This window comes from Balaenoptera physalus (assembly GCF_965194825.1).
Source record: "Balaenoptera physalus genome assembly, chromosome: 15".
In the NCBI taxonomy this organism is placed as follows: domain Eukaryota; kingdom Metazoa; phylum Chordata; class Mammalia; order Artiodactyla; family Balaenopteridae; genus Balaenoptera; species Balaenoptera physalus.
The window spans coordinates 97,140,010-97,162,866 of record NC_138894.1 but is presented as its reverse complement, the minus strand read 5'-3'; the positions used below and the strand labels follow the sequence as shown (position 1 = coordinate 97,162,866).

Below are 22,857 nucleotides of genomic sequence, written 5' to 3'. Positions count from 1 at the left end.
TGGGTGACGCTGGCGGCCCGAGCCAGGCCTGAGCCCTTACTGGAACCACGAGAATTCTGTGCCGCATAAAGACCCGCATGTGAACAAGCCCTGCACGCCTGGTGGCAGGTCTCCGGGGAGGCCGGGCCCACACAGCAGATGTGGAGGACTTTGCCTACTTGTAGGAGAAATCGGGGGCATCAAGGGACACTGGGTTAGCGTCTGACTGAGCAAGGCTCGGCTCTTCCTCCTGGTCACCAACCTCTGTGTCCTCCGAGGCTGCCGGACCCCCAGCAGTAAGACTGGGGGCGTCTGGAGAGACTGCATGAGTGGCTGAAAATCCTGGCGGGTTAATGGACGTTTTCAAGTTATCAGTATTTAACTCTTTCAAAACGCATGTGAGATAAAGTCAAGCCTCAATGATGTGGGCGGATGGAAGGGATCCATCAGGCAGCCTGTCAACAAGCAGGTTCTAAGCTTCAGCCTCCAGAATTCAAAATCATTCACAGCGAGCTTTTGGAATTCCATCTCTGGTTTTGTGCTTTCAGGCGGTTTACCCTTCTAGTTATGAACAGGCGGTTCAGTGGCTCAGGGTCTCCCCAGTGTTTCCTCATCAAACAAGAACCTTGTTTTTACTGTAATTACATGCATTTTTGGAATCCTGTGTGAGCTCTGTAAAATGTCATAGGTCTGAATTTTATCTCCTTTGAATCAGAGTGTTATAAACAATTCAGGCTCAGTAGCTACAATTAGAAAACCAAAAGCACTTCTTTAAAAAAATGGAGCCATGTATGGTATTTTGTCTCCATCTTCACGACCGGCATTTGCTGTGGTTAGAACTCTGTGGATTATAACTTTATAAATACAAGCACTGGCTTCGTTTAGTATTTTGTCTCTAAAAAATATGTCTGACGCACTTTTTAATTCTTTCAGTGTCTAGTGCTAAACCTGATTGTGTTACTGCTGTTCTTTCTAGCCGTGAAAATAGGCCGTAGGCTAGCAGATAGAAAACTGACTAGCAAAAAAAGATACAAGGACAAACAGAAAGAAGAGACACTTCTTCAAAGCAGAAACTGCTCTAGATTTACCAGGTCAGAGAAGACGTGGTCTAAGAGTCCACCCTTGTGGGTTTCAAATCACCAAAGGCCACAGTTTCTTATGGCATCAATAGGTGTTTCTTTTTTGATTATAGAAATAAATATCAACATTCATTTTTGACTTGTAAGTACAGAAATGTGATGATATATTAGATCCTAATGAGAAGATGATGGCGTTTTAATAGCCGCAGCAACTACAGGAAAGAAGCAAAAGTGGTGATCTTCGCACAAACCCCATCGAGCGAACACAGAATAACAGCCCCAGTGGTCAGTCTCGTGGCCTGTGGCTGTCAGTCCTCATTTCATGCCCACAGGGGCCCTGTGAGAAGGAGGTGTCACCTACTGTCCTTCCGAAGGTGACAACACAGAGCCCCAGAGAGGCTGGCGTTTTCTCCACATCATCCTGTTGCTAGGTGACAGGGCGGGACGCTGTCCCAGGATGCTGGGCCAGCACAGACTCCTTCCACAGCAGCCAGACCTGCCCGTCCTTGCTGACATGGCCCGTTCTAGACTAGTCCCAGCCAGGCGTCCAGCTCTCCATCCACCACGGTTGTTGCCTGCCAGCCGCTTGGAGCTGCTGTTGCTGTTCGGAGCCTTCCTCCTCTACGCTGGTTTGCTGAGGTTTGAGGGCCAGTTATAGCACCAGGTGTTGAAATGTCTGCCATAATTGCCAGCTTCGTTGGCCTGTCACCTACGAGGGCCCTGACTGGTGGAGTTTAAGTCCATTCTGATGCGGAGCAAAGATTCGGAAATTAGGAACATCTTGGACTGGGTTCCTAGGACCAGCGTCCTGGGCAGCGTGAGGGGACCGAGTGGGTAGGAAGGTGGGAGGGTCAGGGACACCCAGGCATGAGGTTGTGCAGAGACGGGGGAGGGAAGGACCAGAGGACAGACCGACCCCCTCAGTGATCCACGGACTCGGACCCTCTGATGACACGTAACTCCTGCAGCCCCGTCCCCAAGACCAGACGGAGCGATGTGAGTTTGGTCCTTCTGCAAATACCCCCACCCCTCTTTGAGACGTCGTGGACCCTTTCCCTCTGTGGTAGGAGAGGCCTTCCTGCTCGCCCAGGCGCTGCTCGCACTACAGCTTCTGCTGGGGAGGCGCCAGCCTCGGCCGCTTGGGAGGGTGGATCCTGGGCACAGCCCTTCTCCCATGGCCAGCACTGGGGCCCCGGCAGTCCTTGCTCCTCAAGCTCCCTCTCCCCCATCTGAACAGTGGGGTGCGGAGCTGGAGGGCTCCCAGGACCCCTTCACACTCACCCCCCAAGTTCAATGTGAATGAGAGGAGAATCTTGAAGGTGAGAGTGGAACAGACGGGTGACGTGGCTGGAAGATTCAAGGTCTGTCACCTCTCTGGACTTACCCGTCACATTTTCTAGTTCCTTCTTACTTAACAGTGTTGTTGTTTGTCTTGTTTTCACTTTGGCGGGGAATTTCAGACTACCCCCATCTATTTTCACAGTTTTAACGGTGGTTTCTGGGTGATTAGAAGTAGTTGCTTTGTTCTCACTGGGGCACGTCGTGGGGGGAGATGATGTGGGTGAAGTGAATGCGGTTCCCAGCCCGTTTTTCTGAGCTGTGTGTTGTTGCTTCTGTGCCTGTTTCCGGGCTGCGGTCTCATCCCCACGCCTGCCCGCGTTTGGAGTGGCTGGACCTACTTCTTCCCGGAGGAGCTGGCTTACTGGGCTGGGATTTGGTCCTGTCTGTGTAAATCAGCTGATCCTGTGCAGCAGGACACAGGGGTCCCTCCAGCCCCTGCTGTCCCCGGGCCCGGGCAGGACACGCCCCGACACAGGGCCGCTTCAGGAACCCGCCAGGCTCCCCTCTGAGCTGTGCGCTTCTAACGTGTCCCCGATCTCAGCTCCCGGCCTCGCCTGAAAGCCTTCCTCAGCCCGAGAGGAACCACGTGGGAGAGACCCGTGCATCACGTCTGTCATCTGAGGCAGAGCAGCCCTTGGGGGCAGGCCGGGGCCGGGGCCGGGGCCGGGGCAGCCGATTCACTGCAGCCGCGTGGCTCTCACGTAGTACACGGAGGCCTGGGGACGCAGGCCTGCGGAGCTCCATCCGTCCGCATTTACTGGGTCAAATATTGGCTTTTCGAGATACCTTCCTCCGACTTCAAGATGCAAAAACTTTGGAGAGGACGACATAGGACAAGTTTTTACCAGATCACAGACAGATGTTCTAATTGTCACAGTTTTGGTTAGGCCAGTTCTGACAGGCCTGGGGGACACGAACAAATACAGCTTATTTATTCACTTAACCGCTGTTCGGAGCCGAAGGATGAACCCAGGAGGTGGGGACGTCACCGCGTAGGGGCCGGGAGAGAAACAAACGGAAAATAACTGTAAGCAGTGATGCGGGGGGGTGGCCTGTGCTGGGAGGGGACAGGGGGCCCGGACAGGGGTCGCTTCGCACGCAGTTGGGCCAGGCTCGCCGAGAAGGTGGCCTCTGGGAAGAGACCTGAGGGATGAGGGGCCCGTACCTCAGGAGGAGGAGCTGGGGGGCAAAGGCTGGTGGGTCTGAGGATGTGGAGTTTCAACACTATGTGATTTTAATTAAGTTAGATTCAAACTCAACATATTTATATTTAAACAGCCCCGTGTGCCCAGGGGCTACCATGTTGGCCTGTGCAGGGCCAGCACACGGAAGTTCAGTGGGAGCTGAGCTCTGATTTTGACTTTTATAAAATATCTATATATATATAATTTATATGTGGACTTAAGTAACACAGATTTGATATAAACCACCCACCACCAGGTCTCTGTGCAGTCGAGGAACAGCTCCGTGATGTCTGGGGCCCCGTGGCGGCTCTGGGCACCAGGCCCTGGTTTGGAAGGTGACAGTCTGGTCCCAACCCGACTCCCAAGAGCCATGTCTGCAGTGCAGGAGCACAGAAGGTGGTCCCGGCACATCTGCTGCATCGTCTCCAGGGGAAAGCCTGCCGTCTGGGCTTGTGGTGGAGGACGGTGGCCCGTGTCTGCACGCAGCCCCTGTGCATCTCTAGTCCGACCCTCCCTGTCACCTGCCCCGTCAGCACAGGTGAAGGTCACAGCCATGCATCCCCTTTCACGCCCCGAGTCAGACCTCACGCGTGTACAGTCAGCTTCCTGGGCCCAGAGCGAGGCATGGGGGCCCGGGCAGAGTTCTGCCAGCTCGACAGCATCCAAAGCACAGGCTAACGTCACTACAACAGCTCAGAAGAGGATTGTTGGCTTATTGATTCTAGAAGTTGTCCATTTCATAAGCTGAAGCATGATGTAAAAATGTCCTTTAAGCTAAATGAGATAAACTGAAGGAAAAAATAATGGTTTTCACAAGGGATCCAAGTTGCATAATAATTTTTAATGTAGAATGTGTAAGTTATGCTTCTTGAAGTTTTTATTCATTAGGAATCTTAATTAATAGAATGTGAGTGAATAAAATTTTATTTATTCGTTAAGTTTTGAGGACCTTTCTACTTGATGACATTTTAGGTATGTGGTTTATCCAAGCTTGGAGACTAAGAAATAGAATAGTCATACCCCCCAATCCAGACAAGAGCTATTTGAAATCAGTAGTTTTCAGACTGAGACGGACTGAAACACACTAACCAACTGCATCCCTCTCTCACTCTCTCTCTCTCTAATCACACACACACACGCGCGCATGCACGCACACACAGCTCGGAGACTTTCCAGATTAACTGGATGACCTTGAACATCCCTGGCCCAGCAGACCAAGGTTGCTTTTGCTACTGCTGACTCTATAAATCAGGGAGTGGACATGAGTCTGTGAAAACTTTGGTCCTCCTGTTTTACATACTGGTGTGATGTGGCCATTCCAACGAGTATGCTTGACTGGGAGGAACTTGGGAGGTGCGGGACCCAGTTTTTCTCTTCGACCGGATTCAGTCCCCATCAGACGGAAAAGACATTTTGGAAACACTACCACGTTCTTTGGTAACCTAATCTAAAGCTCAACAATCTTCAAATCTGAAAACTTTTGTTCTTGTTTTCAACTCAAACCTTTAAAGCCTCCACCTCGGCTTATGGCTTCTAATTCTGCCCTTTGTAAAGCACCATTACGTATATATTTCCATGTACACACCCCTCTTTCATGCTATATTATGTGTGTTTCTTTTTGGCACAGCGTGGTATCTATTTAGTTTTTGTGTCCCCATGGAACCCAGTGCACTTCTGTGTACACAGAAAACACATTCTATGTTTTTGAAGTGAGCTGTCACCAGGCCCTGAGTCTTTTAAATTAATGCAGCTTTGATGTACATAATATATTTGCTTGGTATCGCCATGGACCTTGGGTTCAGAATTACAGACAAGCTTGAGTTTGTGCCTGAGAGAGGAGAACCGTGCAAAAGCCACCTGAGTTACGGTCACTGCTTTGCAGCTCTGCATTGCTCGCCTCTCCCCAGCGTCTCTCTGGACCACACCTGCCTTAAAGCTTAAAGCTTAGCAAGGCAGTGAGGTGAGTGAAGGGCAAGTGTTATCATCCTAATCTCTGGACGCCAAACTGAAGTCCAGGGAGAATGAGGGAAGCAGGGCAGCCAGAGCTACAAGACATGCCTTCCCACCTTTATCCCACCCCCTGCCAAGCTAGCATTTGGAATAAAAATCAGATTAAGATAAAGAAATAAGCTGGTCATCCCTTCAAGTGGACCTTAAAAACAAATGGAATAGAAAGCATTTACTGGACAAAGTCATGTTACCCTAGTGGTTACTTGCTTGTGTGTTGCCACACTGTGTTATAATTTGCTTCATTACCTTGCTATTTGGTACGTAGTGTGCATTTCTCGGTCACTGTAACGGTTGTAATGACAATTTTCATCTTACCACACAATCAAAATGGCATTGATAGGCATGAACTCCAGAGGCTGGGCCTGAGCAGGGAGGTGGTCACTCAGGCCTGGTGTTCAGTCATGTGACCTGTACCTCTCGACTTTTGCCCTATCTGTTAAATATATGTTATGTCATTAAAAGCTTTTAAATAAAAAAAAAAATTGAATAAAAATGTGTTAGATCTACTCTCTTACATCTATTATTTCTTATTATTATGTAAAAAAAAGATTTTTCCCCGTACTTTATGCATGTTGCTTGAGTCTCAAATGTACATGACTTCACCTTGTTAGCAAGTTTTCTGGTTCGTATTGAAGAGTCTGAAAATTCGTGAAACATAACATATAATTACATTTTCTAATTACGCAAAATTAGTTTGCAAGAAGAAAGTTTAATTTTTATCATAAACTGATACCTAGAAATGCCTAATTCTGCCTTTACTCATTTCTGAGTGGTGCAGCCATACATTCAATGTGTTCGCATACTAAACTGCCTAAAATAACGCTTTCATGGATGTAGGGAGAGATTAATTTTTAAGATGATAAAAAGTCATCATATTCTTTCTCCCGACTGTGCACAATTGAGACCTTGCCTACTAAACACACCTTGGTTTCTCCGCCGGTCACAGAACTCACTGTGTTTTCTGCTGACTGCAGGAGAAAGCTGGGGGGCTAATTTTGATGCACAGTCTGTCTGTATCTCAACTTGCTTCCCGCATCAGGGCCGTTTCCTGAGAATGAGGTAAGAGGTAACTGGTTGATCAGTGCGAGTGCCTCATCGAAAGGGAGTTTGGGGAGCTCGGAGGCCACAGTGAGAGACCCTCACCCTCCTCATTCTGTCCTGTCTTATGGAAATTCAAGCCCATTGATTGCAAGTTGTCATGACGCTTTAATAACATGGCACCTAGGGCATCATCCTGTGTGGAATAAAAAACACCCTGGAAACTTGGTAATTAAAACAAAAGTTGTGTCTGTGAGGGTGGGTTTTGTCTTGAGTTCCCTTCAAAGACAGTTGAGTTTCTGCAGAGAAGCTGGATTACGTATGGGTTTGCTTGCTGGGGAGGGCGGTGCAAACAGAGCCCAGAGTCAGAATGTGACAGGCACTGACCACACCATTGTGAAGGTGGCCACGGATGGGAGGAGAGGCGAGCTGCAGTGACCTGACCAAAGCATGCTGGGCTCTACACCTCACAGGCCACTCAGCCTCTGGTCAGCTCACTAACCCCTGCCCAGAGCAGCTTTGCCATACACTGTACATTCTCAATGTAATTATTCACATTTCCCTTCAAACCCCCCAATTCCTTCTTAGATGTGACCTTCCAAGTAGGCCACCACACATCTTTGGCTAATTCACACATAGAACAGCATGAAGCCAGAAAACCTCTAGAAAAGGAAGGTGTTTGCATTTTTACCTAATTTAACCCAATGGCCAAGTCAATTGTCTTCAAAGTTGAATTGTCCAGAAAGTCCCAAGATTCAATAAAGAGTAAGCAAAGAAAGGACCTTACATATTTACAAATGTATTTCAGAAACAGAATATATTAATAAACAGTTATGCAAACTTATGGTGACTGGGGGTAAGGGGGGGATAAACTGGGAGATTGGGATGGACATACACACACTACTATATATAAAATAGATAACTAATAAGGACCTACTGTATAGCACAGGCAACTCTATTCAGTACTCTGCAATAGCCTATATGGGAAAAGAATTTTAAAAAGAGTGGATATATGTATATAACTGACTCACTTTGCTGTACACCAGAAACTAACACAGCATTGTAAATCGACTATACTTCAATGAACATTAAAAAAAAAATAGAGTTATAACCAGAGCAAATCACACAAAAAAGAAACAGTTATGTGTTAAAAATGGCAGTGGACATGAACATTTTCTGTCATCTGGACAGTAAATTGCTATGTTCTTCCTCATGGAATTTTCTTTCCTGTCAGTGGCAGATACAATATATACTCATAAGGAGATTTAAATACACACACTTATTTTATACACACATATGTGAGTCTATTATTTAAAGATATATTCTTTTTAGTGGGCTGTAGTATGAAAATAAGTGTAACTTACTAGGCATTAAATAACCATTGAATCTATATTTCTCAAATTATAAGACTCTGAAAAGGTACTTACTATATACCATGTAAAAAATCTGCTATTAGAAAAAGCTATGACCCTTGAATAATAACTTTCTCAACTTTAGGATAACGAGGGAACTTTAAGCTCATAATTACACCTTAGAACATTACATGCATTTTGAAAATAAAATTCTTCATGCAAAAGACCAGCCTATGATAGGTCAACTGGACAAAATATAATTCTGATTAATTAGTGATGCATTTAATGTAATCTGAAATGAGTTACTCAGATAGCATTTCCTGTTCTTCAAATGAGCAGAGAGTGATAAAAAGAACATGAGCTCTGAAGTAAGAAAACCCACCAACAGAGTTTGACCATATATCTATCACTTGCTGAAAATAATCTTATCTTTCTGAGCCTCAGTTTCTAATTAGCACAATGAGAGTGAAATAATTTCTACCCTGCCCCATCTTACACAGGTACTGTGAAGATCAAACACAGTGTGTACATTACTATACTGAGTGGAAATGTACATTATTAGTAATATTTTGGTTCACATGTAACTACAACGCCAGAGGATTCTTGGAATTAGAATAAACACCTAATTTGCAAGTTATAAATAATAGTCCTTCTGTAATTGGTGGGTTCCTATGTAATAATTTGGTGGTTTATAAGCATTTGTTTTCTCTGTAACAAAACCTCTCAATAAACTTCACATTTCAGTTTATAATAGAAGTGGAGAATGGTAGAAATAGTCTGAGACTTTATATCTACTAGTGAAGCCGAGGGCAGCTTAAGTTTTGTCCGTGCGTCTCCATCTGGCTGCCCCGGTTTCCTTGGGTGACCATCAGCTGCTGTGACGGGCCCTATGAGCAGCCCCTCGGCGCCCGAGATGCCTCCGCGCACCGAGTCCTGCCTGCCTTGCTTCTCACTCTGTTAACTGTCAGTCACTGTCTGTGCTTCAGTTTACTAAGAAAAAGGCACAGTCCCCCTTGGAGAGGATCTGCTGCTGGCTCAGCAATGCAACAGCCGCCAAGAGGGTCAACAAGGGACACGCAAGACTGACTTCGAGATGCTGACCCAGAACTCTGGTCACCAGACACAGAAGGTACCTTCCCCAGTTTTTCAGAAACAATTTCTGCCAATACAAGGAGGGGACAAAGACATGCAATGTGCGGTGTCCTGAAATGAGTTTCTCATGTTACAGACACGGCTATGGGGGCAGATACTCACACAGACTGATAGTGATTTTGGCACTAAACGTAGCCATCAGGTAAAATAAAATGCATTTGGGAGGACATGAAAATGGGAGATGGATGGACACATGCCTTTCAAAGCCTGACTGTCATAAGTCACACACAGCTAGGAGTTTGATCATGTAAAATGAGCACTTCATCAGCAGAGCTGTGTCTCCTTGATCTAGAACCTTCCTGAAGATTCCTGACCCTGCGGGTTATGAAATAACCCACTAGATAATCCACCTGGCATATCTTTGTGTGATATTGGCTACATGGGGTCTTGGAACACCTGTTCGTGGGCTCCTCCAGGGGAGATTTCTCCCTGTGACAGAAAAGCTTGGTGAAACCCTCTCCAGGAATCAGGCCTCGGAAGTGGTTTCTTCTTAGGAGGGATGCTTTTGTTTGACTTGGAAATCAAGCAAGCCTTTGGGCCTTCCTGCTCAGAACTTAGAGCAATCAGAACCACAGTTCAGGGTCCATCATATGGGCTACCTTTGATCCAACGACTCCTTGGGACTTAGGACTTGATGAGAGGCTGTCTAAAAGGGAGTAGCTTATTACACTTTACTGCCAAAGTATTTGGTAAAATGGACATATTTGTCTTACAGCAGAAGAGGTAGCCTGATGACCCACAAATGGCCACCACAGCTGCACCTCTCTTTAGTAGTTTTAGTTGATTCCTTTAAAGTTCGAAGAATAGATGATTCTAGAAGGTGTTTAGCTGGAGAATCCAGAGCTGAATATGAATCCTGCCACCAGGGACCAACAGTTGATCATTCATCCTCCTACTGGGCATTTTCTTTCTGGAACCAACTTCCTTACATGCCTCTGACTTGAGCTTCATGTTTGCAGAACACTGAGTGCTGGTCACCAGGCAGGGTGGGTCGCATAATCAGACATTCTGGGGCCGACGTTATAATTATGCAATTGTTTCATGGCTCTGTCATGCACCCTTGATTATGCCCACTTCCATGAATTTTCCTAGAAAAATGTCTTTATCTTTGGTTTGCCTTCTCACTTTTTAAAACAACTCTAAGCATTCAAGTCAGAGTGAATGAAGCCAGTGCAGTCACGTGCTAAAGCTGTTTCAATAAACCTGTGATCGCTTTTTCAAAATATGTCATTTTGCACTTTTAAAAGTAGATTATTTAAAACATGGCCCTAAGTAAATTAAAATTGAAAGTTTAATTCTAGCAAACGGAGAGCAGACCCTAGACTCTGGTTAAGGCACTTGGTTAAATGATGCCTATGTGCAAATATCTCCCACCCTAATTCACCACAGCCACAAACCTCCATAACTTCAAATATTAATGTCTACCGCTTTCTAAGCATAGAAAGAGAATATGAAAGAGCAGCATTTTATACTATCTTCATAAGAAGCCATGGTTAAGCTACAAATCACGAGTCAGCCTCAACAATGAATGATTTCACCCAGAGCTACAAACATGTAATACAGGGTCCAGAAATAATTTGCCAAATTGGTCGATTCTCCAACTTTCCACATATTTTATTACCCAGAGCTGCTGTTTTTAATACTCAGCATGAAAGTCCCATCATCTCATTAATGACACCGCAGTCTGCTTAGCAGAGCAAGCGGTGTGTGTCTGTGGGTGTGTGCCGATGTTACTCCTTAGGCTGCCTCCACACCACGATCTATAATAACAAGACGAGAAAAATAATCTGGTCTAAAAATAGACCAGATTTTAATGCATGAAGTTTATGCATGTGTGTGTGTGCATGTGTATGTGTGTATACATTTATATACAGATATGCTTGTATTATCCATGTAAGTTAAGCAGTCAATTGTTTTCATAAGGACCCTAAACTACAGTAACAATCGAGGATTCTTTCATGAAAGCCAGGTTTCCTGGAACAAACTAGTGTAACCTCTGAAGGAGGAAAGTTGATTCATGCCAACTCCATGGGATTAGAAACAACCAACTCACACCTGCCTGATCTAAAAACTCTCTCTCCATTGGCTGAAACCACTGTCCTTTGCGTTGAGGAATTAGCCTTTCTCAGAATTCAGATTCTTGAAGAGCTTTGAGCCCAAGGGAGAAGTGTAAGGAAGAAATATTCCCTTCACTTTTTAAACCTGCTTTGCCATTTCTCTGACGCAAACTCTAAGCCCGTAAAGCCTAGAACAAGACTCTTCAGCAACCTGCCACTTCTTTCTAGAAAAGAAAGGACTTTTGTGAAGGGATTGGCTTTGAAGTCCTATTTCTGAGTCTGACACTAACAGTAAGCTGGACACAAAAGCAAAACCACCTGAAATTTTTGCCCCAAAGATGCCGCTACCCTGCCCAGCGTGCTCTTCATGGGTCTGTCTCCCTGGATCAGCTCTTGAGCGTGGAAGCAGATGACGGGCTGACTCACTACCTCATCACAGCCGGGCTCTCCCTCGTCCCCATGCCTGACGGCCACTAAAGGAAAGCCTTGGCAACCGACGGACAGACCTGCGTCACCAGCTCATGCAGCAGGGGCCACACAGGCTGCCAGCACCCGGGAGGCACGCGGGCTGCCCGTGCCAACACCACAGCCCCCGGGGTGGCTCAGGACGGGATCTCTCGGGTGGAGCCCCCGAGAAAAGGCAAACGGAACTCTCTCGATGAAAGTCGCTGAGCTAAACAAACGTGTGCACACCACAGATATTTCAGCAAACTTGGGGGATGACCAGTCTGAGAAACGACATCTCACGTCTGATGGGTGATTTACAGAAATTCTCTGAAAGGAAAGGGAAGGCTCCTCCCGGCGCTGCCCCCGGCCGCCTGATCCCGTGGGCATCAACCACGCATGCGCCGCGGAACGGGCCCCACCCACCGCTCGGCCCTCGGCCGCGAGGTTAAAGGTTACCGTTCTCGTCCTCGTCCTCGTCCTCGTCCTCCTCGTCGTCCTCGTCGTCCTCGTCCTCCTCCACGTCCTCGCCGTCCTCGTCCTCCTCCTCGTCCTCCTCCTCCATCTCCTCCTCCTCCTCCCGGTCCCCCTCGTCGTCCTCGTCCTCGTCCTCCCTCTGCTCGTCGTCCTCGTCTGAGTCGTCCTCCTCCTCGTCCTCCTCCTTGTCGTCGCCGTCCTCCGTGCCGTCGCTGTCGTAGCACTCATCCACCGACGAGCTGTCCGCTTTCACCGCAAACGGTTTCCGCTTGGGAGCAGGTTCCTGGGGCTGCTTGTCTTGTGTTTTTCTTTTTTTAGCCAAGGGGCAGCCATACACGCTGTGAAAAAAGAGAGGGAAGATCTGAGTTACTATCCTTGAGGATCTCAGGGCAACGGGAGTCCTGGGTGAAGAGGCTGAGGTTCGGCACGAATGCAGAAAGGATGTGAGCACAGAGCTCCCGCGGGTGTGCCGGCACCTGTGCACAGAGCAGTATTGCACAGAGACACAGCTGGCTTGCGTCTGCTGCTGCTAACACTTTCCCTCCTCTCCTCGCCCCTTATCGCTACCATCCACGTGATCACACAGGGATCCGCACAGCACCCCCGGGGATGGTTTACGAAGCACGTGCACAACATCATGTAACTGACAACACAAGTCCGCTAAACATCTTACCAAATGCACACGGTGTGCAACGCACATTAAAAAAAAAGAATTAGTTCATGCGTACGGTACTAACATGTATACATTTTTGTGAAATACGGAAATATAGAAGTTGCCAAAAAGCTTTGGATATATTTGGATTTGTACATTCTCGAGATAAAATTATATCTGTAGACAGAATGACCACTCAAAGGAGATGGACCGTAAATGCCTTTGATGGGAGCAAGTTTCAGACTCTGTAGAAGGTGTCAGTCCTGCCCTGGCGTCACAGAAAGCAGACTTGGTGTATTTGGCAGTCAGCTATAATCATGCTAAAATTGGTCCAAACTTGGGTAAGACCCTTACAGCAAGGGCTCATAACCTTTCCTTGAAAAAGGGCAATTTTCCAAAGCATTGTTGCTAATTAGAGTCTTTTTCTTCCTGAAAACTCTATGTGTATATATACTGCAAGCAATGGGGAGAAAAGACATCCGGGAAAATGCTGTTGGCAATTATTCTGTGTGTCTAAAGTGAGATGTGTGATCTTCATCACTAAGTGAACACTTTGATAGGGGATTCCTGCAGACTATGATTAGCTTACTTTTGGACCTAGGAATGGTAAAATATTCATTCAGGCATGAACCCACCCAGTGTGTATTTATTTTGGGAGCTTCCTCTTTGCTGGGCCCTGTGCTGTGCAGGAGACTCAGAGGTGAAAGGCACAGATCCACCCTTCAAGTCACTTATGGTCCAATGGGGACTCAGACATGGCAGTAATTCTGCTTTAGAACCTCTGGCCACTGTTTACCACCGTGCACCAAATGCCCGGGGAGTCGTGGGCACTCGTCCAATAGTTGTTGAGTGAATAGAGAGTGTGACAGACACTATGATAAAAGTATAGAGAGGGCACTATGTCATAAAATAGAGGGGCGGCCAGCCAAGGGAGCTGGGGCGTCCCCAGGAAGAGGCGATGCTGGAGACAGGCCTCAAAGGAGATGCCCAGATGTCTGGGAAGGAGTGGGAGGATGGCACGAAGAACTGAGAGCCCTGCAGGGTCAGACCATCCTTGCAGGCTAATGACGGGAGTTATTTGAGTTCCTCCATGCAATCGATGATGCGATCACATTTGCATGTTGGGAAGCTGCCAGCAGGTGCAGTGAGGACAGATTGAGGGCGTGAGAGACGAGATAGGGGCAGGGGCAGGGGAAGCAGGCAGAGCTCCCACCCGTGAAACACAGAGTGATGAGTCTTCTGCCTTTTGACTGTTCTCATATTGTAAAAATACAATAATCAAAACAAATAATGTTTATTATAATCAGAAAAAACTGAAGGAAACAAATTTTGGTCTAGAGAGTGTTTCTAATAGGAAATAAACAGGTATCTGAGATTTCTCCTATGTGAACATTTACATGGATTTGGGGAGAATCTGAGTCAATAATCTCAGCCAAACATTCCATAGCACTGAAGGGCTGAATCCTCCCTGCCTCCATCCCTGACAATTGGTCAAGACCAACTTCCATTCCAGCGAATCTTCTCAAGACGTGGTCCTGGATCTGGGAGGACTTGTTAGTGTATTCACTCTGCGTTTATCTGAATAAATTAGTAAGTGTAACAATAAGTATTCTTTTTCTTCGGGCCCTGTCTGTGATCTGGCAGCTCATGAGGACTACTGTTACCTTCCCCAAAACTCTTCTCTCTTGTCTTAGTTCATCAACAAATTGTTGAATGTGTCTATTCTGCATCAGTGCTACCTGCACACCAGGTGTTCACTGAGACAGACAACTGGCCTGCTTTCACTATCAGATTCATTCAGATGCTGGGAAATGATGGGAGAACAGTTGACCTTGTGCTCTTCAGTCATGTTACTCAAAACGGCCCCACCTCCACTTGGCAATGGGAATGTCTGTAGATGGTGTAAACCCAGCACTACGGTGGGCTTCTTGTTGATTCTCTCCCCTCTCAGCAGCCCCAAATCGCAAGATGCCAACGGGGAGCTCAGACCTTAGACGGTAGGGTTGCAAAATTCAGAGTAGGAGAATGGAGACGGCCCTTCTATTTTTACCTGAATTGGTTTTACTTCCTTATCCTACATTTTGTAAACCATTTGGATTCATTTTTTCCAACTTTCTGGAATTAGCTGGCCTCAAGCTTCCAGTGTCTTCTGCCAGTTTACATGGTTTGATGCTCAAGCTTTTTTCTATAGCTACTAATGTAAACTGGAAATAAAATAGTGCTCTTCCTACAAACAGATTTGTTTTGTCCCTTCTCTGTTTGACCCATTCACACTGACTGTGAGTTCCTGGTATCTACTTTAAACACGACAACCAAATTCAAGCCCACAGGACAGATTTCATTTTACTTGTGCCAAACAGCTCCTGGATGAAGAACGCACTCCCATAGACAGACGCTTCCTGGTCTATGAAACCCAGTGGTTTGGAATGTTTCAAAGTGAAGCCTTGGGAAGTGACGCTGGGACACGCAGTGGGGAGTGTGGAGCCTCCCAAACCCATAAGTGGACCTCACATCTGCTGATGGGGTGGCCAGCAGGGCAGAATTTGCACAGCTGAGGAAGAGCGGGTGTTGCTTCTCTTTCACCTAGCTGGGGCTGCTGGCCCAAGTGCTGGAAATGCCAGAATGCTTTCCAGCTGCAGCCTCCTCCAGATTCATCCGGGCTCATGTCTATCAACACACACGAGTCTTTCGAAAAAACCAACAACCCCCCACAGTTCTGGAATGTCCCTAGCATGACAGAACAAATGGCAGAGTCTTAGGAAAAATGGGGAATCTGGTGCCAACATGAAACCCCAGGTAGAGAACTTGGCAGGCGCCATGGCTGGCGCTTCACCTGCGCAGGAGGGTCCAAGCCTCACTTAGGGTTTGGAATTCACGGTCGGTGTTGCACTCCTCCATTCTGCGTCTCAGCTCTGTCGTCAGGCCTCCACCATGGGAACAGCTGCCTGTTTCCCACAGCAGCGAATGGAACCTTGTGTTTGACGGCTGCTCCTTGAATATTGCTGAATGAGCAAACCGTAGTTTTCTCCACTTATCAGTAATGAAAGCACTTATCACATCCTAGTGTGATTATCGGTTGACATACTGTCTTCCTCCTTCATGAGACAGAGGAAATGGCCCGTGTTTAAGGGATTGTTCTATTTTTAGAGCGGCAGTATCCAATACAGTAGCCACTAGTCATATGTAGCCAATTAATAAAAGGAGATTTTTAAATGAATTCATCAGATGCACTAGTCACGTTTCAAGAGTCCAATAGCCACGTGTGACTAGTGACTACCATACTGGACATAGTAGGTTCTCAGTAAATATCTACTGAGTGAGAAACCGATGGGAAGGCTTCTCACTGGACACTGAGGGAAGCTGAGTAGGGGACAGGGAGGGAGGGGCTGAGCTTTGGGAGGCAGCTCACAAAACTGTGACTGCAAGAAAGCCCAGTCTTCTGGCCCAGCCACTCAAGGGAATACATGCTGTATACTTACAGCAGACTCAGACTCAGCCGCCCCTGAAGGACAAGGGTGCTGCTGGGGTGAATGTCTCTGCTGACCCCTGTAGCTGAGCCGCTGCCGGCATGAGTAGCTGTTGGACCTGCCGGGTCTGCCCGCCTCCGAGCAGAGAGGTGAGCCCGGAGGCCAGGTCGGCGTCTGCAATGTACTGACAACTACTTCACACACCCTCTCCTGCATCCTTATCACTCTATATAATACGCAACGTTCGAAGATGACCATAAATGCATTTATATGTTTCTCACACAGCGGAAACTTCAAAGTGCCAGTATGATGACTCATGAGATCACGGCAGCTCATGCTTTAACCTCCTTGAGTTACTTAAAGTTGCCAGTCAGCCTCCAGGCTCTGCTATTCTGCAGCTACTCTACCCGTTTGGGTGTCTTGGTAGGTCTTTTAGTTGCTGTAGCTTTTACAGTCCTTTTGACGTTAACTTGATTTAAACAGCGTTTAGTCTTTTGTGTCAGGTTATTCTAGAAAATTGGTTACCTGCCACAGAGTTTCTGGAGTTTCTGCAGTGAACACATATATAAAATATTGTGTATTACATGCTCTGGAGGCCAATTTCCGTGTTATTTTTAATGGTCTTTTGCTTGACATTTTCACGTCTCCAATTTTAATACAAACAGGGGACAGGGTCTCAGAAACTGAAAAACACGTTTGGCCGAGCGTGCCCTGCTCGCAGCCCTCTTGTTACAGCTGCCGACAGGAGACAAGGATGTAGGATGAGACGATCTTGGCTCTGGCCTCTCCCCGCTGAGGGCGATGCTCGTGGAGCCTAGAAAGGCCACGGTCACTTCCGAAGCTCACGATGGGGTTCTTTGTGGTCTCTGCTCTTATGGGTGATATTTTTCCTGTGTTGCTTGAAGAGCCTCAATGTGTCAAGGATAAATAATTATTTTGGAATAAGAGAGATTCTATTTGAACATGATTCTGGAGTCCTGGGTTCTACTGTCAGCTCTGCTAATGCCAACACCACTCACAGATCACTTACTATGTGCCTGGTGTTTCCTAAAATCTTAACCTATATGGATCCATTAAACTCTACAATGACCCTGTGAGACAGGTGCTACTATAATTCCCATTTTGAGGGGCAGATCCTGAGCTCCTTGCTGAAAATCTCAAGGCTGAGTAACACTAAACAGGTGTTGACACCCTCCCCGCTCCCCCCGTCTTGGCTTCTGATCTCTAAAGAGGGAGGGATGCTGGGCTCCTTCCTCACTGGGCTCTAGAGAGGATCCATTGACACATTTGCTTCTCTGACGTCTATCATGTGGTAGGCAGGCTCGCCATAAATGCTGCTGAATGAATAGATGGATTCATTTGTTCAGGAAACGTTCCCTTGAGCAGTGCAGACACAGCCCTCACCTCACAGGACAGGAGCAGAGAGAGTCACCCTCGTGGAGAGGACGGAGGGTCAGGAAGGCTTCACAGAGGAACTGATACGGATGGGGCAGGAGAGAAAGACACAGAGAGAGAGGGACAGAGACAGAGGGTAGTGTGACTGCATCCGTGGGATGGCGAGGGACAGCCCTGGAGACGGAGGTGCCCATCACAAGGCCGTCAGTGGGAAGAGTTCAACAGGGCGTCGTTTTCGCACTATAAACACCCTTCCTGTGGCTGCAGTGTGGTGAAGGAGCTGGAGGAGCCCAGGCTCACACCCACTGATGTGGAGGATGCGGAAGACTCGGGATTTTGTTGGGTTTTTTGGTGGGAGAGGGGCAGGAAGATCAGGCTGACTCGGGTGGGCTAAACGTGAGCTGTCCCAGCTTCCATAGCAGCAAGAGGGGTGGACTCAGGAGAGAGGTCTGGCTGGCAACACTGGTTTGGGGTGGTCAGTGCACGGCGGGATGGAGCTGGCTTCTTGGGGAAGAGTGGAGAGAGAGGACTGACAGACCCCTAGGAAGACGGGCATTTGAGGAAAGGGAGGGGGGCTGACGGAAGGAGACGCAGAGGACAGAGGACTGTCCAAGTGCCCTGAGGGCTCCGAGGAGGCCTGAGCTGGTCCCCCGGGGCTCCCTGTCTGGCTGGAGGGGGTGGGAGCAGAGAAACCTGCAACCCCAGGACAGCACTCGGAGCCCCCGGGAGGCCACAGGAGTGGGAGAAGAGTGACCTGGGCCAGGATGGATGTCGCAGCAGGAGGTGGGTTTTGAACCTGGCCTGGAAGGCTGGGCCGTATCTACGCAGACGGCAGAGGGTCCAGGTCATCACACACGCGGAGAGTCTGTGAACAGCATCAGAGCTACATAAACACAAAAGCGACTCTGCTGAGAGCATATATTTAAGTAACTTGCTCAAGATTACACAACTGTTCAACTTTGGGCAGCTTATTTAATCCCTACCAGCCTCAATTTCTCCATCTGTAAGATGGGCACAGTAATGCCTAATTCAGACTCTTGGCAGCAAATGAAAAACAAAAATATATATAAAATACCTTCTGACTATGTGGAAGGTGCTCCGGAAATCTGGGCTCTCTTTTTGTTATTTTCTCCCTCCTCTTGTCTTGTGTACTGTTGACATCCCTCTTTACCGCTGAACTTTTAAAGGGGTCCTATATGTCTTTAGAATATATAAAGGTATTTAAAAATACTGCAGAAGTAACTTACTTCACTGAATTATTCAATTAAATGGCTGGCGTTCCAGACATCTTCCTGATATCTTTTCAACAACATATATATAAAACCAATTCAGTTTTGACTACATATTGACATATTTCCTTAATTTTGTTCTTTTATTCTCTGCAGAGTATTGTAAACAAGAGTCAGACTGATTTGAAAGTATATATTTTTAAGTTAAATATGACATAAATGTTCTAGGCATTGTAAGACATTCAATGAATACATTTTCAAAATATTTACTTGACCTTATGGCTTTAGAGAATTAAAAAAATTCTGTTTCTGGAAGGCAGAGACTTGCTTTATGGGTTTTCTTTTTTTATCATTTTAAATGATGTAGCCTGTAATGAAATACTTATTGCCTTGAATGGCAGTTTAAAGATTCAAATAAAACATAAAATAATCACTGTGTAATTTATTTTGACTCAAGAAGAACACTTCCCCAGGGGAAGGCAGCAGCCTGGTGGGTCCGTGGTCCACAGGGCTGACGTCCACCAGGGAGGATGGGTGGAGACACAGAGAAACTATCACCCTTTTCCCAAACCCGCTTTCCAGGAGATTTGGTTAACTGACTGCTGAGACTGTTTCTTGTATTTTAAAAGAAATCGTGAAATTCTTACAGTGTACCCCTCCCATTTTTCTTTTCACCTGAAATAACCTGTGTTTCTCTGTTCTTCCAAAGTCAAAAGAATTCAACTAAAGCAGCCCTGGTATGAGCGTAGCGCCAGCAGCACCTGCTTTCCCCTCCTTCCTTCCAGTCCTACTTCTCTATTTCCTCTCACGCTGACCCTCCCACACCATGTCAAGTTCTGCTTTTTCCATAAAGTCACTCCTGGTCAGTCTGGAATTCAGGATCCTCTGCTTTAAAAGCTCTGCACCATCAGATACTTAGCGTCCTTTTTGTAACTATATTGTTACTGGCTTTTTCATGTGTGTTCATTTTATCATCTCAATTTAACTGTTTCCTCCTTGACATTAGGGTGTGCCATAGAATTAATTATTCTAAATTGCCACTGTGCCAATGAAGGAGTGGGTGTTCAATACATTGCTTTCTATTGATTGGTATTACTGGTGATTTTGCTATCAGCCTCCTGGTCTTCAGGTTGGTTCCACCAGTACCCGGCTTTCAATGAAATGCTTGCCCTCGCCTTTCCATCTGCAAAACAGCATTTACTACACCTGCCACCTATAAGACTGGAAGGGGGAGAATGTTGAGAATGTCAGATAAAATCACCCCAACAGCCAGTGTACTCCTTCGCAGTGAGATCGACAAATTAAACTGCTCTATAAATTCACTTTGACCCTTCCTATTTGAGCTAAAAATCTCGGATGGTTAAAAGGGTTCCTGAAGTGGCCAGTTCGTGACGGCCTGGGGAACCACGTGCTGGGCTACTCCTAAGACAACACTCCCAGAACAGCAGAGTCTGGAGGAGAGAGACCCCAGCAATCACTCCACCTACCCCTTCACCTGGAAAAGGAAGAAGCTAAGGCCAAAGAGAGTCAGTGACAGGCACGAGGTCAGAATATGACCGGACTTCCCACCTGCTACGTGAGCACAACTCTGCCAGGTGAGGAGAGAAGCCTCTTAGGCATCCTACTTACATCAGCTTAGAGAACACGTCCAGAGAGGAAACTGCTGGAAATGAACACCCCGCGTGCTTAGACTGTCAACAGCGTACCGGTTTCCACTTTATCGGTCTTGATATTTACAAGTTGACAAGAGTGCTCTGGGTCACATTTAACAACAACACAGCAACACGGACGTTTTGGTCTGCATTTAGTCCAGACGAATTCAACACTGGAGGCAGCAACTGTGACATCATTAGCAAGTGATTGTTCCACTTTGTGCTAGCACAGGTACTAGACACTGCAGCAGTACTTAATACCGTAGCAACAGCCAATGCTGCAGGTATACTTAGTACTGCAGCCATGCTTAATACTACTGTGATACTCAATACTGCTGTGATACTCAATACTGCTGTGATACTCAATACTGCTGTGATACTCAATACTGCTGGATGCTCAACATTACAGGGACATTCAATGCTGCTGTGATACTCGGTACTGAAGGGATACTGGGGAGCTCCTGAAGTTGCGCCAGTGCTACTACCTTGAATTACAGTAGTTAAGATTGATAGGAAGAACCAAAAAGACAAACCACGGAATGGGAGAAAATACTTGCAAATGATGCAACCGACAAGGGATTAATCTCCAAAAGATACAAACAGCTCACAGAACTCAATATCAAAAAAACACACAATCCAATCAAAAAATGGGCAGAAGACCCAAATAGACATTTCTCCAAAGAAGACATCCAGATGCCCAAGAGGCACATGAAAAGATGCTCAACATTGCTAATTATTAGAGAAATGCAAATCAAAACTACCACGAGGTATCACCTCACACCTGTCAGAATGGCCATCTTCAAAAACTCTACAAATAATAAATGCTGAAGAGGGTGTAGAGAAAAGGGAGCCCTTCTACACTGTTGGTGGGAATGTAAATTGGTGTGTAGCCATTATGGAAAACAGTATGGAGATTCCTTAAAAAACTAAAAATATAGTTGTCATATGATCCAGCAATCCCACTCCTGGGCAAATATCCTGAAAAAACTATAACTCAAAAAGATACATGCACCCCAATATTCAGCACTATTTACTATAGCCAGGACATGGAAGCAACCTACATGTCCATTGACAGATGAATGGATAAAGAAGATGTGGTACATATATACAATGGAATATTACTCAGCCATAAAAAAGAATGAAATAACGCCAGTTGCAACAACATGGATGGACCTAGAGGTTATCATTACTCTTTCTGTTTCTCATAAGTGAAGTAAGCCAAAGACAAATATCATATGATATCACTTATATGTGGAATCTAAAAAAAAAAGAGAAACAAATGAACTTATTTCCAAAACAGAAAGAGATTCACAGACATAGAAAACAAACTCCTGGTTGCCAATGGGGAAAGATGGGGGAGAGGGATAAATTGGGAGTATGGGATTAACATATACACACTACTGTATACAAAACGGGTAAACAACAAGGACCTACTGTATAGCACAGGGAACCACATTCAATATCTTGTAATAACCTATAATGGAAAAGAATATGAAAAAGAATATATATGTATAACTGAATCACTTTGCTGTACAGCAGAAATTAACACAACATTGCAAAAAAGCTATACTTCAATAAAAAAAAGATTGATAGGAAGAACTGAGAATCAAACTATATAAGAATTTATGATTTTGCCATTTACATCTTTGCCCCAGGGACCAATATATAAGAAAATACATGCAAATGAAAAATTAAAGATTTCTTACTCTTCCTCAAATACGTACTAGAGTCCTCTTTTTCGGATGCTCTAGGACAGAGTACTTTGTCTTTCTATGGCTGGTAAGAAATTATTCAATTGTGGAATATTTAAAATTCATGTAGTTGAAGCATTGAGATGTTTATATGTGCGGCTCGGTTCAGGTCGTGCAGGAGGTCCGCGAGGGGCCTGGGAAGAAAAGCCAGCTGTGCTCGTCCAGCCTCGGCGAGGGCTTCCCAGCTTAGGAGTTAAACCACTGCCTTCAGCTCAGCCATCGGTTGGATGTAAACGATGCTGCTATGTTTTATTTGTCTCCATATTTAATAGCACTAAATAGACGAGAATTTTTCTTCTTTTCTCTCAGTTTTCTCAGGCAGTGCCCACCTCCCTTCCTTGTGAGCAGACAGATAATTCTCAGTCCTGCAGATGCAAAGGTTCTCAGGCGTCTTGGCTGGGAACTGAATACTGGTCTGGACCAGAAGAGCTGGATTTGAAGCCTCCTATTAATTGTGTGACCTTGAGGGGGTCGCTCCATCCCTATGCGTCACAGGTCCTCGTCTGTAGGAGGAAGGGGTTGGTCAGATCCCCAGGGGTCTTTAAGGGCGTTTTCTGGAACCTGGGCTAGAGACCAGGTGTCTCGGGGCTTCTGTTCC

General features: G+C 46.3%; 1 protein-coding gene across 16 annotated transcripts in view; it reads right to left on the bottom strand.

Moving 5' to 3' along the window:
* The window catches only part of MYT1L (myelin transcription factor 1 like), a 417,110-nt gene that overhangs the window by 101,050 nt on the left and 293,203 nt on the right, over positions 1-22,857 (bottom strand). For all 16 annotated transcript variants that reach the window (XM_082427029.1, XM_082427020.1, XM_082427023.1 and 13 more), the window contains one exon: positions 12,096-12,451. In XM_082427029.1, coding sequence (XP_082283155.1) covers positions 12,096-12,451 — 356 coding nt within the window. The remainder of the gene's footprint in view (positions 1-12,095; positions 12,452-22,857) is intronic.